The following is a 23,954-nucleotide window of genomic DNA, read 5'->3' as shown; positions in this document are numbered from 1 at the left end:
CTTAGCAAGATGATAGTTTATTAAAACTCCTACTGAGTGTTTAGTATGTTCCAGGGACTGTGTTTTAAATATAGGACTTTAAAAATTCAGTGGATTATAATTCCTGTTTCTAAGAAATTTCCACATAATAAGACAAGTCACAGAATATTATGGAAATATGAGTGTTCAAAGTAGGGAGAAATGACATGTGCTTGAAGGTATCAGGAAAGGAGGTGGCATATGAAATGGTCCTTAAACGATAGGATTTCAACAATTAAAATGGGTAGGTATATCCAGATTAAATAAAGAGAACATAAGCAGAGAGGTATAAAGAAACCGAGTGTGACCGAAAAAAGGCCAGTTACTCTTGACTGAAACGTAGGGTTGATACAGGTAAGTGGGGAGAGATATACAAGAAATGTGGGGTGGGACCGTATTTGTGGTGTCAGGTTCTTTAATCCAGTAGACAATGAGCAACTCCAGAGGGGCAGTCCTATGGAATAACAGGATCGTAAGGTGCCTAAGAGTGGAGTTACACTATTTCATCTAAGAGATAATAAAGGCCTGCAGCGAGAGGAGGGCAGAGAGAATGCAGAAGACACAGTTGAGCCATATTTCAGAACTGACAGTGGTGTGTGACCAGCGCTCCACACAGAAGCACTGTGCAGGGGCAGGGAGGGACCCCAGTGACTGGAGCTATTTACACAGATGGGTAAATCGCAGGAAGGTGCTTTTTTTAGATTTCCAATATGGGTCATCTTGAGGTTTGGGCTGCATCTCGCTGCCACCTTCTCTTTTTCCAGCCTCATCTCCACTTCCTTCCATCTCTCTATCCACTAAGTAATTGGGCTTTCTATCCTCAACCTGACCCTTCGTTTATTGTCACCCTCCAATTCTGCTTCTCACTGGTGTTTCCTATAGTACTCTCATAGCCGGGATGGCAACAGGTCAGGTCCGGGCCCGTAGGACACTCCACCCGCCAGATCCCCTATCGCCTTCGCCTGAGCACCTACCATGCTTGCGCCCCCAGGGCTCTTGGGCCAATAGGCAGGCCCTAGTTCTGGGACTCGACTAGCTATTGGTTGGCCGAGCCATGGTGAGAGATGGTGCGGTGCCTGTTGTCCGCAGCAGTGAGAGCTGTGGGAGGTTGTTAAGGCGGCCGTTCGTGACGTAGCGCCGTGAGGCCCAGCAGCCCCCAGATGATTGGCTAGACGATCGGACGATCCTCTCTCATTGGTCGCAGGCTCAGCCGGCCCCGAGTGTGCGTAAGCCGAAGGTTCCTTCCGCTTCGCGTCTCCTTTGACTGGAGACAGACGGAGCGCCGTCGCCCCGGTTCGGTGGCCTCTAGTGAGATCGGGAGGTGAGGCGGGCTGTGGCCCCGAAGTGGGGCGGGGGCGGCGGGGAAGCGGGATTAGGGCTGTGTTGATGGCCGTTCTCGGGCTCCGCCTGGCCCTGGAAAGGGGCAACCAGCAGCCCCTGCGGACCTGGCGGGAGCTGCAGTGGTGCCTTTGCGGGTGTGGGGGGCCTGGTCCCTGGGAGGTGTAAGGAGACGCCCTTGAGGCGCGGCTGAGCGGCGGCCGCACCGATGCCAGGGGGGCCTGGGGCCCGGCTGGGCCTGAGGGTTGGGCGGCGGGCTGGCTTCTTCGTGGCTGCCGTCACCATCGGTGGTCTGGCGGGGCGTAGCCGCGTTTGCCAGCCTAGTCCGAAGTAGTCGGTGTGGGCTACGCAGTCACTATCATCCGGGCGGAAAGGGTGCCAGGTCGGGTGACCCCGGAAGCCCCTCGATCCAAGAAATGCTGGGAGTGTGTGTGATGTGTCCCGCCGGCAGGCTCGCGGAGAGGCCTCGAGAAGGACTATCTGGTGCAGGCGTTCACGCCCAGGCGCTGCTGTTCGTCAGCACCTTTCTTTAAAGTGCTGGGAAAGATTTCCGTAAATGCTGCTGACTAACACAGAGCCATGGAAGAACCGTGCATCTGTAGAGATGTGTCTGGTCATTTACAGGAGCCACTAGTTGAGAGAATACGGAGCCCAATGTAGGGACTTGCCCAAGGACTTAAAGGATTCCTCCTCCTTCTTTTTAAAGTTTATTTTGAAGGAGAGAGAGTGCGAGTGGGGTAGGGGCAGAGGGAGAGAGAGAGCGGGGAGAGAGAATCCCAGTCTCTGTCTGCCCTGTCAGCGCAGAGCACGATGTGGGTCTGGAATTAACGAACCGTGAGATCATGACCTGAGTGGAAACCAAGAGTTGGAAGCTTAACCGACTCAGCCACCCAGGCGCCCCAAGGATTCTTCTTTTTCTATTCACCTTTCTCCCCTCTTCTCCCTCCTCATTTTTCTTTTTCGTAAGGGGCTTGAGTCTCCTTGGTGCTCATATAATTGAGTCCAAACCTTGTAGATTTTCTGGAATTATTTGGTTTGGATTAGGAATATAGGTTTCAATATAGAATAGGCAATTTCTGCGGTGAGAGACGGCTGATGTACTCCATCTTAAATGGTCATTTGAAATATTTCATGGCTTGTTTGAGGACATGCCACCTTAGACTTCGTCGTGAAAAGTTATAGGAAACATTTTTTTCTGGGCCGTACTAAATAATCATGCATAATTTCAGCATCTCAATATGGAGGATGTATTTTTTGCGTGTGAGTATATTTTACTCTTCATGCAATGAAAGTCGTTTTCTGATTTAGAGGTAATCTAGCAAAAGCCTGTAGTGTACTTTGGGATCGACTGGTTTTTGAGGTCCCGCTTTGTTGTGTTTTTCTAGGATTTGTGATGAACTTGGCAGTAAGTACAAATGGAATTTAGTAACATGAAGGTTAAGAAACTGTGCAAAGATTAATCATTAATATATGAAAACTTGGGTGTGGCATGAGCATTTCATGATGAAGTGTGTATGTGTGTGCACACCCTCCTTTTGTTCTTGTATGATCTCCTTTTTAAACCATGGATGGATAACTACATGTGTATCAGTATCTATTTAGGTTTGACCCATATAAAATTGCAGATATTTGAAATTTGACTTTTTTTTAAACCTACACAAGTAGCAGTTTCAGATGGCTCCACATAATACTTGTGTTTGTTAAACAACTTTGGAGCTCTAGCTTAGTAAGTGAATAGAGATGTGACTCATAAAAGCATGTAAGAGAGTTGAATGTAGAATCCTGGTTTCTTGATTTCCAGTACTAAATATATATATATATATATATATATATATATATATATATATATATACACACACACACACACACACACACACGCACACACACATATATGTATATGTACGTATATACTTATTTATTTACTAGAATACTAGTTTGAGCCGCAGAATGCTAAATCCTTTTGGAACTAAAAATGACTCAGTATAAGACATGGTTCTTGCCTTCAAAGAGTCGGAATGTACACAGCAGTTACTTTAAGAGCCGTGTAAGATGGTGTATAATCAGATGCTGGGATGTGTGGCACAGGAGGAGTGCAGGGTGGGAGGAAAGAATTAGAGTCAGAGGCCAAAGCATCCTTTTCTGCAGTTGGCCGTGGTAGGTGGTTTCTGTGGTGCATTGGATTGGAGTTTGATGATTCCATTGAATTTAAATGATCTCTTCTTTTGAGGAATCTGTGAAATTTTTGGGGAATACTTCATTGTGCATAGGCAAGGTATACATTGCCTATTTAACTGTTTTTTTTTTTTTTAAGTAAAACTTACTTTTGTTGCTGCATGGCCTATATAGTGTCCATTGAATTCTCATGGGCTGTCCTGTAGCCTACTTATGACACTTGCAACTGCTGATGAAGGTGGCATTTAACTACTTTGCATAATCACCAGGAAATGGGGAGGATGCCCGTGAGAAATGAGATGGTATATAATTATATGGTTACTTTTGACACACCTTGTACATTTGATTACTGAGTTTGTATTTCCAAATAGGTGAGATTCTCTGTGTTTGGGGCTGGTTCACAGGATCATGTGTAATTTTTTTCCCTGAATGTTGCAAAGATGACTTTACCTAGGAAAGAAATGTCCCAGTATTGAAAATGCTACCATGAAATCTTTTTAAGGGACAACATGATGTACCTAATATATAATTGTGGGTTAATGATGCTAAACCAATTTGTGATCGAATTGGGGTGGCTTTCTGCTAGCAGCTCAGATTTTAATTCAACAGAATTAACTTTTTAATAGTGAAGGATACATTGACTTAATACGGAATAATCTAAGTGGAGAGTGTTTTGGTGGGGAGAGAATGTTGGAAATCATTTTGACGTAGTGTTGAAATGTATTTTTACTTGATTCATTTTCTGGAACATTGATGCTTGTTGATCCTTTAGACCAGCTTGCAGAGTTTTTGTTTTTTGCTACAAGGATGTTATGTGATAGAAAACTGTCCTGAAAATCTAGGCTCTTAGAAGGCTTTTGGTGTAATGAAGTAGGATGCAAATCTATGATTATTACTCTCCAGTGCTTTAGGTCCAAGTGCCTGCTCATTTAATAGAAACTCTTTTTGTTATTGTTCATTTTCAAAAGCAGTGTATGGACTATAGCCTGTCTTCCCTACTCCATTCCGCTTTCGTATGTTCCCAGAATTCTCTGCTTCAGCCCTTAACTGGGGTGGTGGGGTGGGAGGGGGAGGGCTAGCAGGTGGGCAGTTATATCTGTACCTTGTTGACTTATATTCATTTTTAGGTCTATTTCAAGATGTGTCAATAAAATGCATGCTACTGTAGTTTATGAGTTTATTTTCTTTTTTTTCTTTTTTTTTTTTTCTTTTTTTTTTTTTTAACGTTTATTTATTTTTGAGACAGAGAGAGACAGAGCATGAACAGGGGAGGGGCAGAGAGAGAGGGAGACACAGAATCTGAAACAGGCTCCAGGCTCTGAGCTGTCAGCACAGAGCCCGACGCGGGGCTCGAACCCACAGACCGCAAGATCATGACCTGAGCCGAAGTCGGCCGCTTAACCGACTGAGCCACCCAGGCGCCCCTATGAGTTTATTTTCAATTAAGCAGGTATTTGTTGAGCAACCGCTGTATGTGGATGCAAGGTGCTGGAGGATAAAATGCGGAACAAGACTCAGGGAGGAAGTTTGAAAAAGCATGAATAAACGCAGGCAGATGAATGCCGCATTTGTAGATCTTAGTGACTGCCAACCTGTTAAAATTGAGACCCCCCCCCCCCCCCCAGGAAGACATGTTATGTTGGAAGCCACTACACACACTCCTATATGTATGGTTCCATGAACCCTAAACTTTTAAGAGATGATACCTAACCCATGCTACATGTTTACCTACAGCTGTTTTTTCTATTTTATTAAAAAATGTTTGTTCTGACTCGCAAAACTGATTTCATGATTTAATTGATCCAATGAAAGATGGTTGCCTGCAGTCAGAAAGCCAGCTGCCCAGCTGGTGGCTGGAGCAGCTGAAATGGAGAGAATATAGAGTGACACAGTGGGAGATGACATTCAGTAATTACTTTGGTTCCTGAAAACTACTCTTATTTTCTGTCCCTTAGTCCTTAAGGTAGCGTATTTAACTTTCTTCTTCATTTGTTGCCATTTAACTTACTGTCTTTAATAAATGAGTCATTTTCTTAGCTGTTACTGTAAACATGAGATTCCTTTGAATTCTTGCTAGTGTGTCAACCAGTAGCCTTACTTTAAAAATCTTAATTTGAAATAGATTTTTATGGGTAATGAAATACGCTTTATTGTAAGCATTAATTTTAGTCTAAGACGTTTTACAAGTTCCCGTATTGGAGACCAGTGACTATCAGATTTTTTAAAAATCACAGTATCGGAATGAACAGAGTTGGCCAGCAAGCATGGGGAAGTTTAGTCATGGTATTCGTTAGATCAGAATTACCTGTATGTTCTATCGGGAATTTTTGAATGTTACAGACATCTACTTTGGCCAGCCATCCTCTTCTTCTGTTACTGTTCTAGCATTTTATTAGCTGTAAAAATGGAAAAAGACTTTTTCTGGTGACAGCAACAGTAGGAAGTTTTATTAAACATCATTTTGCCACTAACAGTATGCCATGTTTTGAATGGAATGGAAGACTGTAATGGTTCTCTGCCTTCGAGGACAGGCAACAAGTAGATTGGTATTTGCCTTTTGTGTAATTGGAATACGGAGAATGAAGAGGGTGCTAATGCGCATTTTATGTCAGGGAAATTAGAAAACAAATGTGAACAGTTGTTTTTTACTTTTTTTTTCTGTCTCATTGCTCTCCTCCTTAGCTCAGATAATATTGTGGCCCGAGATATTTATTTGGTTTCCTCATAAAAGCTTGAATTCTACAAATTGTAAGAAATAGCTGTTTTTAAGTTGGTTGCTAATAGAAGAATATTTAAGTGTTATGAGTAAAAAAGTAATATCAAAGTCCTCATTTTAATTTTATAATTATTTTCCAGCACTAATAAGGAACACTATCAAATAGTATTACTCATATGTATAAGACAGTGTGCCTACAAAAGCAGAGTTTACAATGCAGAATCTTCTTTTCCTAAAAATACAGTGAAATGTGTACTAAGTGTTCACACTCGATATTCCTTCCAGGATCCAAGGATTCTGTAGCTACAATGTTGTCAAGACTTTTCCGAATGCATGGCCTTTTTGTGGCCTCCCATCCCTGGGAAGTCATAGTGGGGACGGTGACACTGACCATCTGTATGATGTCCATGAACATGTTTACTGGTAACGATAAGATCTGTGGTTGGAATTATGAGTGTCCCAAGTTTGAAGAGGTTTGTGAAATTAATTTGATACTGACTAAATTACACTTTCAGTTTCTAAAGAGCCTTTCCTCTTAAGAGATCATATAATCAAAAAAGTTCCAAGTAAAATTTTTATCTTAGTGTTCATGAACTTATCTCAAATTTCCATTTACTTACAGTGTTTGGAAACACACTGGAAATACCTTTCTTCATGCCTTTTCTGCATAAAATGAGTGTAATTGACTTTACTTGAGAAAATAATAGCTTAAAGTGATTAACGGAGGAAAATGATGGGCTTTAAACAGTGGATTGTTGAAAAACTGTATTTAATTCTTGATATACATATTTAATATTTTTTATTTGACTTGTATTGTGCCTGTATTTATATTATTGTGACAAATATATAAACTAATGATGCATACAAAATAAAAGTTCTTACATATCATTGCTTGTTTTAAAAAGTAAAACTGTTGGGATTTTTTTTTCTTGTGTCTTCCAACAGGATGTTTTAAGCAGTGACATCATAATTCTGACAATAACACGATGCATAGCGATCCTGTATATTTACTTCCAGTTCCAGAATTTACGTCAACTTGGATCAAAATATATTTTGGGTAATCATTTTATACATTTAACTTCTTTGTGCTATCAAATTTTTGTTTTGCTATAGAAATACATATTTTTGTTCAAATCCTGTATATGGAAACCTGTGTATTGCTTAAAGTGCTGCCGCATAAATTCAGTGGTTTCCTTATTAGGAGTAAATATTCTGATAGTTGAGATCTTAATAAACTGGAGAATATAATATTTCTTTCAGAATATTGTATGGGATTATGTTATTTTTATAATAAAGGATGATTTTTTTCTCAGTTTGAGTTTTGTCATTTTAGGTATTGCTGGCCTCTTCACGATTTTCTCAAGTTTCGTATTCAGTACGGTTGTCATTCATTTCTTGGATAAAGAATTGACAGGCTTGAAGTAAGTCTTTAAAGCATGAATATACTTTTTTTCCAAGAAACAATGTTAACAATTTTTCTTCTCCAAGTTATAAAGTATTATGTACATTTTCAAAAATTTATAGAAAATATGGGGAAATTTTTCATGTAGTCATTTAGCTAATGATAACACCTTTTGGTATTTATCCTTTCGTACCTGTTTTTACACTTAAACAAAAATTCTGAGATCACACTGTATATATTGCTTTGTAACTTCTTTATGCCTAACGATAGTTTATCAACATCTTTGCTTGCCCTTAGTGCTAAACTAAATTATTTCTGAGGAGTTTCTCGTATCCCCCTATGTGAATATATTGTAGGTCATTTACTAAACCCTCTATGATTCGATTCTTAGTTTATTTAATTTCCTCTATTAATAACACTATGGTGAATGTCTTTGTGGATAAATTTGTGTTCATATTTATTCTCAGAATTTATTCCTAGGTGTGAGACAGTGGCTGTGTAAATTTTTAGGGCTTTTGAGTGCTGTTACTGCCAACTTTCTCTCCAGAAAGCTTGTTAAGTTTATCCTCCCACAAGTAGTGACCAAGTAAAAGAAATTACATACATTTCACTTCTTTTCCCCATGCGAATTCAAGGAAACATTTTTTACTTAGGATGTTATTTTGGTATAAAATTATCAAAAGGTGTTTCTATGAAAATATATTGACATTTTTAACTTTACAAATAGTTTTTAATTTTGTTTGTTTATTTATTTTGAGAGAGATGGGGGGCGGGGAGACAGAGAGAGAAGGAGGGAGAATCCCAAGCAGGCTTTGTGCTGTCAGCACAGAGCCTGATGTGGGGTTTGATCCCACAAACTGAGAGATCATGACCTGAGCAGAAAGCAAGACTTGGATGCTTAACCGAATGAGCTACCCAGGCACCTCAACGTTCTCAACGTTACAAATAGTTTTAACAAATATTTTTGAGCACTGAGTATGTTTAGCTTTGAGGATGTCACAGGGGAGTGAGTATAAGGTATACCTTATGGACTACAAAAAGGACCTATACTAAAGAATCATACAGTGTATGGGACAGGGGTTTTGTCTTAGAAAAATTTTTTTTTGTCTTAGAAAGCATTTTTAAGCTACATTTTTTCATCTGATGAATGTACCTGATCATCTTGATTTTTTTGCAGTGAAGCTTTGCCCTTTTTCCTACTTTTGATTGACCTTTCCAGAGCAAGTGCACTAGCAAAGTTTGCCCTCAGTTCCAACTCACAGGTAAGTATTATTTTTAAGACACAAATGTCAATATTGTTCTTTTTTTCAGTTTGTTTACATTATTAGGAAAGATTAATAGCTTCTTCACAGTTGAAGATTCAGGAATTGCCCACAGTTTTAATTGTCAGGTCTTAAGACTGGTCTTTTTGGGTACCTAATAACTCAGTTGTAATTGCATAGCTTCTGGAATTTGGGATCTCCATTTTCCTATTTGAAGATTTCAGAAATTAAGGTAATATGACTTTTGGATAAGTAAGAGTGTTCCCCGGTGAAACCTATCAGAGAATAGGACAGGATGTAATAGAAGAGAGTCTGAGGGTAGATTGATTTCTAAAATTTTGGCATTACCACTTGCATTTTTTTCCATCTAAAGTTTTATCTTGGTGTTCATTAGTCACTGTAAAGAACCTAACATTTTCAGTAATCTTGCATCAGAGTATCTGAGTATAAAGTAGCTTGCCATTCTACCTTGATTATGTATTTGATAACTGTCTCGAATACTTGAACATGTTGACGAGAGTATGATTTAGGTTTCATAGTATTAAGGTCTTAAAAAATTTGCAATTAAGAACTGTCAATTGTAGCCAATATAAAATGTTGTAGTGTTTCATTATGTGGTATTTAGATGGCAGGATTGACGCACCACCTCAAAGGACTCCTCCCAAGAAGTATCTCACCTAGTGGAAAGGGAAAGCAGGGCCCTGGATTTGACTTTTTTTAATCCTTTGCACCTGCAATGCCTGTTAGTGGTATTATATTGTTTATTTTACTCTTTGTATAGCACATTCGCTTTTAACAGAGGCCTTAGGATGCTCTCTGACTTTTTCCAAAGTTACTTTGAATCTTACCCTCATTGATATGTACGGTCTGTGTTTTAGGATGAAGTGCGGGAAAATATCGCTCGTGGAATGGCAATTTTAGGTCCCACGTTCACCCTTGATGCCCTTGTAGAATGTCTTGTGATTGGAGTTGGAACCATGTCAGGTTTGTAAGAGATTTTTAATGTTTTTTAAACTAAGTTTGTAGATGAAGGGAAAAAAGAACGTCTGAGATTACATTGGTTATTCTTTTTTCTTAAAAAGATTTTTTTTGTTGTTTATTTTGAGAGAGAGAGAGAGAGAGAGAAAGTGTGTGCATGCAAGTGGCGGAGGGTTAGAGAGAGGAGAAGGGAGAGAGAATCCCAAGCAGGCTCTGAGTTGTCAGTGCAGAGCTCAACTTGGTGCTCGATCCCATGAACCATGAGATCATGACCTGAGCTGAATCCAAGAGTCGGAACTTAACTGACTGAGCCAGCCAGGTATCCCTGCATTGGTTATTCTTAAGTTCTGACTTTTAAAAGTGTGACATTATTCTTAAAAGGTTTTAACTGAATGAATATGTGGATTTATCTGACCTTAATGTCTGACTGCTTTTGTGAAAACTTAGTAGCAGGTTAGTGATACTTAGTTTTCACGATTGCTACCTTCTGTTTCTGTACTCCACCCTTTTGCTGATTTTGTGGTGTTTATTTTTTTGCTTAGTTTTTAACCAAGATTGTATTCTATGCTTCATCTTAGCCAAAAGGCCGAGAAGCAATAACCAAGATTGTATTCTAAGGCTCATCTGGGGCACCTTCCAGTGCACCTGCCCAGACTAAGTTAGTGATTTGGTTCCTTGTGGGTTTTGTTTTTGTTGGTTTTTTGTTTTTTTGGTTCTTTGTGTTTTTATTGTCCTGTAGGAGACAGTGCAAGCGTCAGAAGTGGGCCAGATGTAAGTTAGGTCCACCTAATAGGCTGGTTGGCAAGATTTAATCAGATGGTATGCAGTACATCTTAGCGAGTACCTAGCATTGATCTCAACAGTTTCTTAATCCTTAATTAGATAGTAGAGAATTAGATGTTAAATATCAAACACAGGATGGAAGTTGTGGCCTGGCCTGGCCTGGAAATTTGCCAGAGTGAATATATCATGCTGTTGTTGTGAAGATTTCCTAATCATTAAAACTAGACTTTATGGCTTCCTCAGGGAGCTACCCTTAGTAATGACAGTTGAAGCCTATTTCTTGGTGCCTGAGTGCCCTGGATAAGGGGCTTCATTCTTCACAGGTAAATTATCTAGCTTTTATGAAAGCAGTTGGTTGTCGTTACTTTTTTAGTCCAGGGCTTGTCACTTGGTAGTATGTTAAATACATGTTTCTTCTTTCTGAGAGTAAATTTATTATTTATTGTTTTTTAATCTGTCATTCAACATTTAGCAAGGAAGTATTTTTAAAAAATATTTTTTATTTATTTGTTTAAAAAAATGTTTTTAATGTTTATTTTTATTTTTGAGAGAGACAGAGTGCGAGTGGGGGAGAGGCAGAGAGAGAGAGGGAGACACAGAACCCGAAGCGGGCTTCAGGTTCTGAGCTGTCAGCACAGAGCCTGATGCGGGGCCTGAACCCACAAGCCACGAGATCAACATCCGACTCTGGCTCAGGTCATGATCTTGCACCTTGTGGGTTTAGGCCCTGCGTTGGGCTCTGTGCTGACAGCTCAGAGCCGGGAGCCTTCTTTGGATTCTGTGTCTCCATCTCTCTGCTCCTCCTCTGCTCACACTCTGTCTCCTCTAAAATAAATAAACAATAAAAACATTTTTTTAAATAAAACAAAAGTACTTAAAAATACAATATGTGTTTTTGGTCTATTATTTAGTCATATGATCTGTTTAGAATTCAAAAATAAAATAGACTGTTGAGTTTTTTGTTATTCTAGTTAGCAGTTTTATAGGAAGAGGGAATGATTTTTTTATTTACATTTCAAAACATTTTTATATTTCATATGAGTGACATCAGAAATATGTTTTATATTCAAGTTTATTTGTAAAGTTGAGGGAATAGGATTTGGTAATCAAAGGTATTTTTCGGCTCTATAATTCTGCTAACCTTCTGTTTGGGACATATACCACGTGATACCTTAAACATTTTGTAATGGAACATTTGTTAATTTTGTATCTTGAGTTGCCTTTTTGCATTATTTAATTTTTCAAACAGATCCGTGAAATTCATCAAAATTATAAGAACAGCAATTGCCATGATAGAGGTTGTACTGAAATTAGAGTTCATTTAGTGCACATAAAGTATTTATTATGATACTGAATCGGGAATGGCATAACTGGCAGTATGTTTTACTTTAATCAAAAGTAAATCAAAAGTAAATCCACAGGTGAATTGCTTTTCTGGCAAAGAGTGGAATTGGATCCAGACTGTGGGAGGTTGACTCATCAGAGTAGCCTGGCCTTGTTAATCCCTATTTCAAAACTGATTGCTACCCTTTGATAAAAGGGGATTATCATATGTAAATTAAATACAATGACTGTGCCTGGCATTGTGATGTTGGAGACCTGGGAGGAGACAAGTTCTTTTCCCAAGAGGGAGTTATTCCTGTTCTAATGCTTGGTATCACCTTGGAGTTCCTCATTTCTTTTTCCAGTAGATAGGAAAGAGTTTAATATACTAATGTTTTCTTGTATTTGTCTACCTAGAGGAAAGGTCCCTGTGATGTATGTAGCATCAAAAATATAGGTACTTTACTAATTATACATTTAATTTTTCTCTAACCAGGGGTGCGTCAACTTGAGATTATGTGCTGCTTTGGCTGCATGTCAGTTCTTGCCAACTACTTTGTGTTCATGACTTTCTTCCCAGCTTGCGTTTCCTTGGTTTTAGAGGTAAGAGCTGTTCTTACGGCATTAGTAGAAGAGTAATGTTTCTCATCAAATCTGTTCACTTAAATAGAATCAGTACCTTCTAATGTAACACTGGTTTACTTTGTAGCTTTCTCGGGAAAGCCGTGAGGGTCGTCCGATTTGGCAGCTGAGCCATTTTGCTCGAGTTTTAGAAGAAGAAGAAAATAAGCCAAATCCTGTTACTCAGAGAGTTAAGATGATTATGGTAATTTCATAGTTTTCTTTTCCCTTCTGTATTTTCAGTTCCACTGTTCCATATGTTCTGTTCATATGTTCTGCTTTTTGATTTTTTTTCTCCTTCCTGTTATCTTTCTACATTTTTTGTCCCTTTCATTGATGTTCCTCTTTCTTTTTTTTCCTTGTCTCTCATTTCTTTGAGGCTCCTGGTGTTTCTCCCGTAAACAGATGTTTCAAATTCCTTTGCTTTACTTCTCTTTGCAAACCTGTTTTTTTGCAACGTTTTCAGTAGTTTAGTAGGCCACTACTTTAGTCCCAGAGCAAGTGCAGGGCTTTCTTTTCATGCTGGGGGGAGACCATGAAAGATGGTGTCTGGCTATCCAGTTGCTAAGGATGAGAAGTTTAAGTGGCATTGATATGCAGAGGATATATAATTTATAACATTTTATTTCAGTCTCTAGGCTTGGTTCTTGTTCATGCGCACAGTCGCTGGATAGCTGATCCTTCGCCTCAAAACAGTACGGCAGAAAATTCTAAGGTTTCTTTAGGATTGGATGAAAGTGTGTCCAAGAGAATTGAACCAAGTGTTTCCCTCTGGCAGTTTTATCTCTCTAAGTAAGTTACCTGAGACCTGCTTTGTTGTGTATTAATCATAGTAGTCTATGTTACTAAAAGTTTAGGTTGTACCATTTTAATTTCTGAGTAATAACTTTTTAATTTCCTTTCTTTTATTTAGAATGATCAGCATGGATATTGAACAAGTTATTACCCTTAGTTTAGCTCTCCTTCTGGCTGTCAAGTACATCTTCTTTGAACAAGCTGAGACAGAATCTACACTCTCATTAAAAAACCCTATCACGTCTCCTGTAGTGACCCCCAAAAAAGTCCCAGATGATTGTTGTAGACGTGAACCTATACTGGTCAGAAATAGCCAGAAATTCCATGCAGTGGAGGAAGAGACCAGGATAAACAGAGAAAGAAAAGGTGATTTCTTGTTCTCTTTATTTTCCATTTTTCCAATACTGATTTGTTCAGAAGCTGAGTTCGTTTTAAAACGTATGTTCACTGTTGTGAGATTTCGTTTGGTTTCTTGAACAGTTGAGGTCATAAAACCCTTAGTGGCAGAAACTGACACCTCCAGCAGAGCTACATTTGTGGTTGGTAACTCTTCCTTACTTGATACTTCACTGGAACTAGAGGCACAGGAACCTGACATTGAACTTCCCATCGAGCCTCGGCCTAATGAAGAATGTCTACAGATACTTGGGAATGCAGAGGTGAGGAAAATAAAGTTAATTCAAGCTTTGTATCTTTTTGCTTTTTTTAAGAAAGGAAGGAAGGAAGTTCTCGCTACTGAGTACTTAAGTTCTGGGCACTGTGTTATGTGGTTTGCCAGGTAGTGGTCTTTTTTATTCCCCACAACTTTGTGAGATAGTTGGAATTACCTCCATTTTTCAGATGAGAAAGAGAAAGCTGAGGCTCCAGGAGGCGTATTTCCCAAAGTAATACATTATTTAGGAAATGGAAAAGCAGAGATCAAGAGTCCAAGATTTACTGACTCAAGAGACAGTGCTCTTTACCCTTTACTACCGTTTGCCAGAGAGATGAGCCACTACTTTATTCTCATGTGTGTTGGGGCCTAGAAAAGGTTTCATTCAAAAACAAGCTTCAAAGACAGAAGAAAAGTTTTTTGTTTTGTTTTCTTTTTGGTTTGCTTTTTAATAAGCTTCATGCTCACCAGACGCTTGTTTTCCTTTCTGACATCTGAGGGGGTATTCTGCCTACACGGCCGTAGGAGTTAATTCATGCTTTAGTGTGACTTTGTGTTCCATCCGTATCTGCTTAATCATTCCTAATTTATGTGCACATGAGTGAGAGTAGCATCATGTTTGTTTTTCTTTCACTTTCCCTCATTCCTATTAACATGTGTGCCAATTTTTGAACTGTTTTGCTGTATACAGAGTTACCAAAACTTAGAGGGTGGCCATCAGAATCTTAATTGTGGTTTTGTTTTTGTTTTTTTTTTCTATGAACTTCCCTTGCAAAATTTGGTGTTTTGGTTTTACATTTGTTTAGGGTCACATTTTTATAGAGAATTTGCTTTCATTTTGATATTCTTATTTCCATTCAAATCATCTTTAGAACTCCAAAGTTCTTTGGGTTCTCCTCTACTGAGCATTGTTTGTATTAAATGGTGTATTTGTTATGAAGAATACGAAGTGCACTTCAGATTTTTTGTCGTCCCCCTCCCACAACTCCTTCCCATTTTTTTTTTTCATTTCTTTAGAAAGGTGCAAAATTCCTTAGTGATGCTGAGATCATCCAATTAGTTAATGCTAAGCATATCCCAGCTTACAAGTTGGAAACTCTGATGGAAACCCATGAACGAGGTGTATCTATTCGCCGACAGTTACTGTCCAGAAAACTTCCAGAGCCTTCTTCTCTCCAGTATCTACCTTACAGGAACTATAATTACTCCTTGGTATGTTTTCTTGATTTGAGAAAGTTTGCTTTTGTAGCTTTTTAGTCTTGTAGCTTTAGTCTTCAGCTTTTTAGTCTTTTCTTTTTTTGTTTTTTAATTTTTTTTTAATGTTTATTTCTGAGAGAGGGAGAGAGAGCACAAACAGGGGAGGGGCAGAGAGAGAGGGAGACAGAATTGGAAACGGGCTCCAGGCTCTGGGCTGTCAGCACAGAGCCTGACGCAAGGCTCGAACTCACAAACCGTGAGATCATGACCTGAGCCGAAGTCGGACGCTTAACCAACTGAGCCACCCAGGCGCCCCTAGTCTTTTTCTTGACTAGTCTTTTGTATGTACATAATTTTATAAAACATTTGTTTAATCACTTCACTGTAATTTTGTATTCTGCTTATGATTATAGGTCCTAGAAATTCAAAATATTTTTCCTGTTGTTTATAGTCATTGTCAATGACTTTTGTACTTTTAAATACTTACAAGGAGTAGATAAAAATGTTGAAAAATAAAGGGTTATGTTTGAAAACAGTTATGGATGAGAAGGGCTGTGTATTTGTGATAGCAGTTTTCACTCAGTACCTGACTTTCCCTTTTAGGTGATGGGAACTTGTTGTGAGAATGTTATTGGATATATGCCCATCCCTGTTGGGGTGGCAGGACCTCTGTGCTTGGATGGAAAAGAATACCAGGTGCCGATGGCGACAACAGAAGGTTGTCTTGTGGCCAGCACTAACAGAGGCTGCAGAGCAATAGGTGTAAGTAGGCATTTCTGTATTTGCCTGTTTTAAGATATGCACTAGGCCAGGCAATGAGAAGAGAACTGGGGCCAAGCAGAAGTGTTTTCAGGATTAACATGTGCTTCCGTAACGTCCTCTGCATAGCTTGGTGGAGGTGCCAGCAGCCGAATCCTTGCAGATGGGATGACCCGTGGCCCAGTGGTGCGTCTCCCCCGTGCTTGTGACTCCGCAGAGGTGAAGGCCTGGCTGGAGACACCTGAAGGGTTCACAGTGATAAAGGAGGCTTTTGACAGTACTAGCAGGTATGTGTGGGGTTTGTATACGCATTTATGTTTATTTCAGAGCCGGTGTCATCTTCTGTGATCGCTAAACATAACTGTTGACATACTGCCTGCTTCAAGTGACGTACCAAAATCTGAACTTTAAGTCCATTTATTCAAAATGAGTAATATTTATCCTTGGGGCAGAATGTTGGTCCAAATGAATACCTCCAGAAGAGTAAATAGGGAAAAATAGTATGAGCTAGTAAGTTTGTGTGTTGGTTTTATAAGACTCAGGGTGTTTTTGTTTTTTGGGTTTTTGGTTTATTTAGTTTTTTGTTTTGTTTTTTGATGTGTATTCATTTTTGAGAGAGAGACAGAGGGTGAGTCATTTTTGACAGAGAGAGAGAGAGAGACAGAGGATGAGCAGGGGAGGGGCAGAAAGAGAGGGAGACACAGAATCCAAAGCAGGCTCCAGACTCTGACCTGTAAGCACAGGGCCTGATGCGGGGCTCAAATTCACTAGCCATGAGATCATGACCTGAGCTGAAGTTGGACGCTTAATGGATTGAGCCACCCAGGTACCCCTATTTTGGTTTTTTTGTTTGTTTCAGTTTTTATTTAAATGTTAGTAAGTTAACATATAGTTGTAATACTGGTTTCAGAAGTAGAATTCATCACTTATAATACCCAAGGCTCATCAGAAGTGCCCTCCTTAATGCCCACCCCCCCCACCCACTTCTCTCCATCAGCCCTCAGTTTGTTCTTCATGAAGAATCTCTAGGGATTCCTGGGTGGCTCAGTCAGTTAAGTGTCAACTCTGGATTTTGGCTCAGGTCATGATCTCATGGCTTGTGAGATTGAGCCCGAGTCAGGCTCTGTGCCAAATAGCTGGAGTCTGCTTGGGACTCTCTCTCCCTCTCTCTCTGCCTCTCCCCGACTCGTGTGCACATGCACTGTCTCTCTCTTTCTCAAAACAAATAATAAACATTAGAAAAGAAAAAGAATGAAACAGTTGAATTAGTAATCTCCATGAGTATGCTCTTATGTGTAAAATCAGCTAAAGTAGATTTTTAAGATAACTTGTATCTTCTTAACAAAATAAAAAACATTCACTTTTGTTTATAGATTTGCACGTTTACAGAAACTTCATATGAGTATGGCTGGTCGCAACCTTTATATCCGTTTCCAGTCCAGGTCAGGTGATGCCATGGGGATGAACATGATTTCAAAGGTGAGCCTAATAGACTATAATAGAGTTTGTAAGACTGAATGCCCCAGGGGAGGGGAACTGGGTATCAGGGAGGTAAGAGTGGGGAGTAGACTCACTATATATGTCCTCCTGTATTTTTGAATTTGGTGCCGTGTACACATACTACTTATTCAAAGGGTTCATTGATGGGAAGATTTTTATTGAAAGCTAAATCTTGATTCATGTAACTTATCGGGCACTTATTGGCTCTGATATATTTTTGTATTTGATATGTTTAATTTAGATGGAGTATTATGCATGTTCTGGGCCTACTCAGAAGGGGTGGGAGGATTCTTGGGGTTACTGCTCCTTGGCTTTGTCCTATAAACTTTGAAAGCATACCTCTTTTAGAGACCTCAAGACTTGTATTTAAGAGGCCAAGTTCTTGTATGTAGTCCATTTATCTCCTTATAAGAATATTGTGTATGGTTTACATTTTATTCTACTGATGTTTTCTTATTTACAGATACTATTTTTTATTTACAAATATTCACAAATGTAAAATGTTAAAGTCAATTAGGTTAGCAAGATTTATTTTGTAGTTTAACCAGAGAGAGAAGAGGGGGGAATAATGACTAAAAACTTAAGTTTTGAAAGTTGCCGATAAATAGTATAGTGGTTCCTCAAAAAATTAAAAATAGAATTATGATCCAGCAATTCCACTTCTGGGTATTTACCCAAAAGAGTTGAAAACTAGGTTTCAGAGACTTATTTGTGCCCCTCTGTTCATAGCAGCAGCATTCACAGTAGCGGAGAGGTAGAAACAACCCAAGTGTTCATGGACAGATGAATGGATGAATAAAATGTTGTGTGTACATATAATGAGATATTATTAAACCCTAACAAAATAGGAAATTTTGACATGCTAAATGAACCTTGAGGTTCACTTGCTAAGTTAAATAATCCGGCTAACAAAAAAGACAAATACTATGCGAATTCACACTTGCGAAGTACCTAGATTAAATTCATAGAGACAGAAAGGGGAAGGGTAGTTGCCAGGGGCTGAGGAGAAAGGGAAATGGGGAGTTATTTAATGGGTTTGGAGTTTCAATTTTGCAAGACAAAAGATTTCTGGAGATTGGCTGTACCGACAGTGTGAATGGACTTAACCCTGATGAACTGTACACTTGAAAATAGTTAAGATGGTAACTTCTATGTTATATGTATTTTACCACAGTTGAAACAGTTTTTTTAATTGCCAGTTAGTATGTTGGGCTACTGAGATACGCGTTAACTGAATTAATTTCACTTAAATTGGAAGTCTTGTTTACAGTTTTGTAAGGTAAATCCCAATGACTTTCCCTTAACGACAGGATTTACTTTTATGTCTGACTTCTCTTTGCAGACTTGCTAACTTGGGTTTTTAGGTAACAGTTTAATAACTAGAAGAGAGAATTTATTACTTGTTGATCATGGGTTGAGTTACTCACTACCAGTGACATGATGATGAGTATTATATTCTCACTGAATATTTTTTAATTCATTTTTTAATTTTACTATTCTCATTATTTCTCATCTACATCCTGTTTACCCGTGACTATGAAGAACTTTGTTTTCATTCTTAGAAGGAAACATAGGAGTCTTATTTCTTTTCTTTTAATGTTTATTTATTTTTGAGAGAGAGAGACACACATAGTGTAAGCAGGGGAAGAGCCGAGAGAGAGGGAGACACAGAATCTGAAGCAGGCCCCAGGCTCTGAGCTGTCAGTACAGAGCCTGACGCAGGGCTCAAACTTACAAGCGGTAGATCGTGACCTGAGCCACAGTCAGACACTTAATCCACTGAGCCACCCAGGCGCCCCCATAGGAGTCTATTTCTGACTGAGAAGTTAGTCACTGTGATGGTTAACGAAACTATTATTTTATGCTCACTTCCTTTGAAGTATATTATATTTAGAAATATTGTAGTGATTGGTTTATAAGTATTAGTATTACTAGATACAGATAAAGCCTCTGATCTATCAATAACTTTGTACATTTTAATTTTGTTGTGTTGTTGACAGGGCACAGAGAAGGCACTTTCGAAACTTCATGAGTATTTCCCTGAAATGCAGATTCTAGCAGTCAGCGGTAACTATTGTACTGACAAGAAACCTGCTGCTATAAATTGGATAGAGGGAAGAGGGAAGTCTGTGGTTTGTGAAGCTGTCATTCCAGCCAAGGTTGTCAGAGAAGTGAGTGATTGGATGATCATTTTATTTTGTAAATTGGTTTAAAAATTGGGAAAGGAATATTAACATTCTAAGTGAAATTTAACATATGGATGTACGTGTTATGTTAAAGATGACTGTGGGATCACATCTTGCCCACCTGTGTATGGTATTCACAGGAACAAGCTTTACTGATACTCTTCACTGAGGACAAGGCCTCAGTGGGGCCGTATCTAAACTCTGTTGGTTTCCGGAGGACAGAAAGATAGAGCTGGGTAACATGCCCTGAGTCTTCTGGGAGAACATGTAAAATGTGCACAACTCTGTTTGCTAGGTATTAAAGACGACTACGGAAGCTATGATTGAGGTCAACATTAATAAGAATCTGGTGGGCTCTGCCATGGCCGGGAGCATTGGAGGTTACAACGCCCATGCGGCGAACATCGTAACCGCCATCTACATTGCCTGTGGACAGGTGAGGGCTCCAGCCTCTCCTTCTCTTGTCTTGGGTTGTTCTAAGTTGAGAGAAGTTTTATACTTCTTTTTATTTTTTCAGGATGCAGCACAGAATGTTGGTAGTTCAAACTGTATTACTTTGATGGAAGCAAGCGGCCCCACGAATGAAGATCTGTATATCAGCTGCACCATGCCGTCTATAGAAATAGGAACTGTGGGCGGTGGGACCAACCTGCTCCCTCAGCAAGCTTGTTTGCAGGTATGACGCCTCAGCCCCAAAGCCTGGTGACCTCAGGCCAGTTCTGACTCGCTGGGATTCTCTGTTTCTGCCTGACACCCCATGTCACTCAGCTGTATTTTAGCTGGTCTTGTCATTCTTCTGCTTCTCACCAGCCTAACCCATTGTGTCGAAGCAAGCATGTTGAGACATGTGCTTAGTAAAATGAGAAGTTAGATTAAGAGAGTAAATGAATGTTCATCTATTCTGATTAAGTGCCCTGCAGACCAGGCTGTGGATGTTATGTTAACTATGGTGCATGTTATTGTGAGTACTGGCTGTCAAATCTTGGAGATTGTATACTTCTGGAATCCGTTCTATTCTGATGCCATTGTAGTTGCCCTTATTTTAGCTCATAGAGGAGGAAGTTGTTGCCATGAGTTTAAGGGCGAGTCCCGCTGTGTCTCTCCCTGGCTGCAGATGCTAGGTGTTCAAGGAGCATGCAAAGACAACCCTGGGGAAAATGCCCGGCAGCTTGCCAGGATCGTGTGCGGTACAGTAATGGCCGGGGAATTGTCACTGATGGCAGCGTTGGCAGCCGGACATCTTGTCAAAAGTCACATGATTCACAACAGGTAAGACTTACAGATTTGCTTAACATGTTTTCCTGTACTTAAAAATGCAGTACAAAAAACCTACTACTCACAGACAATAGTCTTAAAATTCTGCATTCGTGATATTTTATATATTCCTGCTTTGTCTTTTTCTGCCATAGGTCAAAGATAAATTTACAAGACCTCCAAGGAACTGGCACTAAAAACGCTGCTTGAATAGTCTGACAGATCTGAACTGAAACACAGGCATTGGGTTCTAAAGGACTAACATAAAATCTGTGAATTAAAAAGCTCAGTGCGGTGTTATGTTGAGGATGAATAGACATGATCTGTGAGGTGACTGCTTGGTGTTTGGCTCTTTCAGGGATCCTTCTTTCCATGCACATTTCTCGGATCTGAAAATAGTATATTGCTTTATGTGCTGTGCTCTCTGGAAGGAAAGATCTTAACATGGATATCATGCTCTGAACATCACAGATTGTAACCTACAGCTCACTTCTGAAAGAGAATACAAGATGGAAACAAGTGTTTTCTTTTGATGAGATCCATGGAGTTCGTGGTGATCAGTGTGAGATTGACCCTTCTCTCCATCCTCCCCTCCCTCCTGGTTGAAAATGGAGTTTTAAATTATACTGTAGCTGACAAACTGATTTCATAATTAATTTATTGAGTCTGGGTTATAGAACTTAAATAAGAGCTAAGTTTATTTTTTGTAAACTAATAATTCATTTGGTGCTGGTCTATTTTGATTTCTTTTTGGGTAGCCATTGTGATTCTTCAGAAGGGGGCCTACTTTCTTCAAGGGAAGAATTACTCTTATTCCCAAACTACTGAATAATGTGCTAAGCAGTGCTAATAGTTCTCTGTCAAGAAAACAAATCACTGCATTCATCTCTGTAGGCTGTTTGTTCAGAGAGGCCTCTTGTCTAAATATAAATGTCTGTCTAGATTGCTAGAACATTTCTTGTAGCGTAAGGCTTTAAAGAAACAAGAGTTTTGCACTCTTTAAATATACAAGAGCTCTTAATATTGCTTAGACAAAGGGGACTCTCTTTATCAAGAACGTACAAGTCTGACCTCTCAGAGCTCAGAGGTTGGAAAACACAGGCTTGAAAAAAATGCCGTTTCTCTAAGCCAACTTTAATTTCTTAAAAGACTTCAATTTATTTAGCTGAAAAATCTAGGTGGTTTTTTTTGTAAAGAACTGTATCAAATCTGTATATGTTGTAATAAAACTTCTTATGCTAGGAGTTTATTGAAAGTGTTCAAGAAATAAATAAAAATCAACTTGTATACTGATAAGACACTCTAAGCTTGGGCCAGAAAACAGAGTTGTTTAATGTTGTCCAGGAAACCCTGGCTTTCCTTTCAAGCCCAGTGAAAGGGAAAGTCAGCTTTCAGAGCCAGTGAAGGTGCCACATGAATGGCCCTGGAGGAGCGTACTTTGTTCCTGTGGCCAGGAGGTTGGTGACCAAAACATTCACACAAGGCTCTTTGGATAGACCCATAAAGGCTCTTTGCTTCCTCAGGGGGTCAGCAGAGTTGTTGAATCTTAACGTTTTTTTAATGTACAAGTTTTGTATAAATAATAAAGAACTCCTTATTTTATATTACATCTAATGTTTCAAGTGTTGGTCTTGGAGAGAGAAGATGGATTCTGAAGAACATTCCAGTAATGCCGTGGCAGCATGGAGAGCCTCTGAGTGATTGTGTCTGCATTACTGTTGTGGAAGATTGACCTTTGCTGTTGTATGTAAAGTTTAAATTGCTTCCGTTGTGACTTGCAGCCAGTGACTTCTTATTTATCCGAACTTTTCATGGAAGTGGCAGTGAAAAGTGTGAGTCTTCATTCTGGTGACTGTAACCAATATTGTCTTGCTAAATGAATGTTTTGTATAATTACTAAATTGTATACATTTTGTTATACTTTTTTCCCAGTTCCAGTAAATTATGAAAAGGAGGTTAATATTGATTAATGTAAGCAGTAACCTTTTTTTGTTTGGACTGACCGTTGGCCTGAGGCCTGAAAGCTTGAAAGTCAGGCCAGAGTGGTAACCTAAATACTCCCACTGGGTGTCCCATGACCATTTATTATTCTTCGTCATATGCTCCAATTCCTACAGCACTAATGGCAGGCCAGTGTTGTATGTGCATTACACTACTTTCTTTATACTTAAGAGAGTTTGATTAGTTCGGATTGATCTCCTAGCTGGACCATTTTTGGATATTGGGAATGTGAGGGTTAGTTGAGAGGAATGGGGCATAAAGATTAGGCAGCCAAAACCAAATGGCCATTGTACATTTCAGCTGTATCAGCTGACTGGGGGAGTAGAGTTTAGCAAAGCTGAAGTTGGCCTCTTTCAAGGCTGATTGCTATTTACTTGGAATTGTTGATTGCCCTTCTGCTATAGTTGGAGGTGAAAGGGGAGTACGAATCACTTAAGTACCAAGGCCCAGATGCTAGAAAATCAGTTTGAATTTTTTTTCCTGAAAATGACATGTGATCACTTGTAGGGTCAAAGCCCACCAGAGTGAAGCAGGCTGGACAGGTGACCCTGGAGAGTTTTCAATGCCCTTATCTACTGGGTGATGGATGAGCAGTGAGCTGCATGTGGCAGGACAGGATTTTTTCCTCATCTTAGGATAGAGAATTAAATTCAAAGGAACATCCTAAGAGGACACAGAACAGCAAAACACATCAAATACAAATCCACTGTGTGCAGAAGGTTGAAATAAGGGTGGCAAAGTCATTATAGAATTGTTTTGAAGACTAATATTTTTCAAAAACTATCTGTTACGGATAAGACTTGAATTTATTGATAATGAACTTTGCCCAGTCAGCAAAAATAATGAATGGATAACCTCTACACTGGAAGTCGAGAGAGCATGGCAAATGATTTAGTTTACAATTACGTTTGAACAGATTACCTTTTCATTGTGATGTACATGGAACACTCCACCCCCTTGTTTTCCTTTCCTTCCTGAGCAAGTTTGGTGGGAGGCA

The 23,954-nt window shown here is 39.4% G+C and overlaps 1 protein-coding gene across 1 annotated transcript; it reads left to right on the top strand.

Moving 5' to 3' along the window:
• Positions 1–1,212: 1,212 nt before the first annotated feature.
• On the top strand, positions 1,213–22,922 carry HMGCR (3-hydroxy-3-methylglutaryl-CoA reductase). The gene is made up of 20 exons (XM_019462998.2): positions 1,213–1,339; positions 6,530–6,717; positions 7,190–7,301; positions 7,578–7,665; positions 8,824–8,908; positions 9,787–9,892; positions 12,489–12,595; positions 12,702–12,818; positions 13,245–13,405; positions 13,527–13,774; positions 13,889–14,067; positions 15,078–15,272; positions 15,861–16,019; positions 16,146–16,303; positions 17,390–17,495; positions 19,517–19,687; positions 19,998–20,138; positions 20,220–20,378; positions 20,817–20,971; positions 21,112–22,922. Exons 2-20 carry the CDS (start codon positions 6,553–6,555, stop codon positions 21,164–21,166), a joined length of 2,667 nt encoding a protein of 888 aa, XP_019318543.1. The 5' UTR covers positions 1,213–1,339; positions 6,530–6,552; the 3' UTR covers positions 21,167–22,922.
• Positions 22,923–23,954: the final 1,032 nt, after the last annotated feature.

This window comes from Panthera pardus, unplaced genomic scaffold (assembly GCF_024362965.1).
Source record: "Panthera pardus isolate Hobbes unplaced genomic scaffold, ASM2436296v1 HiC_scaffold_2, whole genome shotgun sequence".
Taxonomy (NCBI): domain Eukaryota; kingdom Metazoa; phylum Chordata; class Mammalia; order Carnivora; family Felidae; genus Panthera; species Panthera pardus.
The sequence above is the reverse complement of the archived record's forward strand: the minus strand, read 5'-3'. Positions and strand labels throughout refer to the sequence as shown.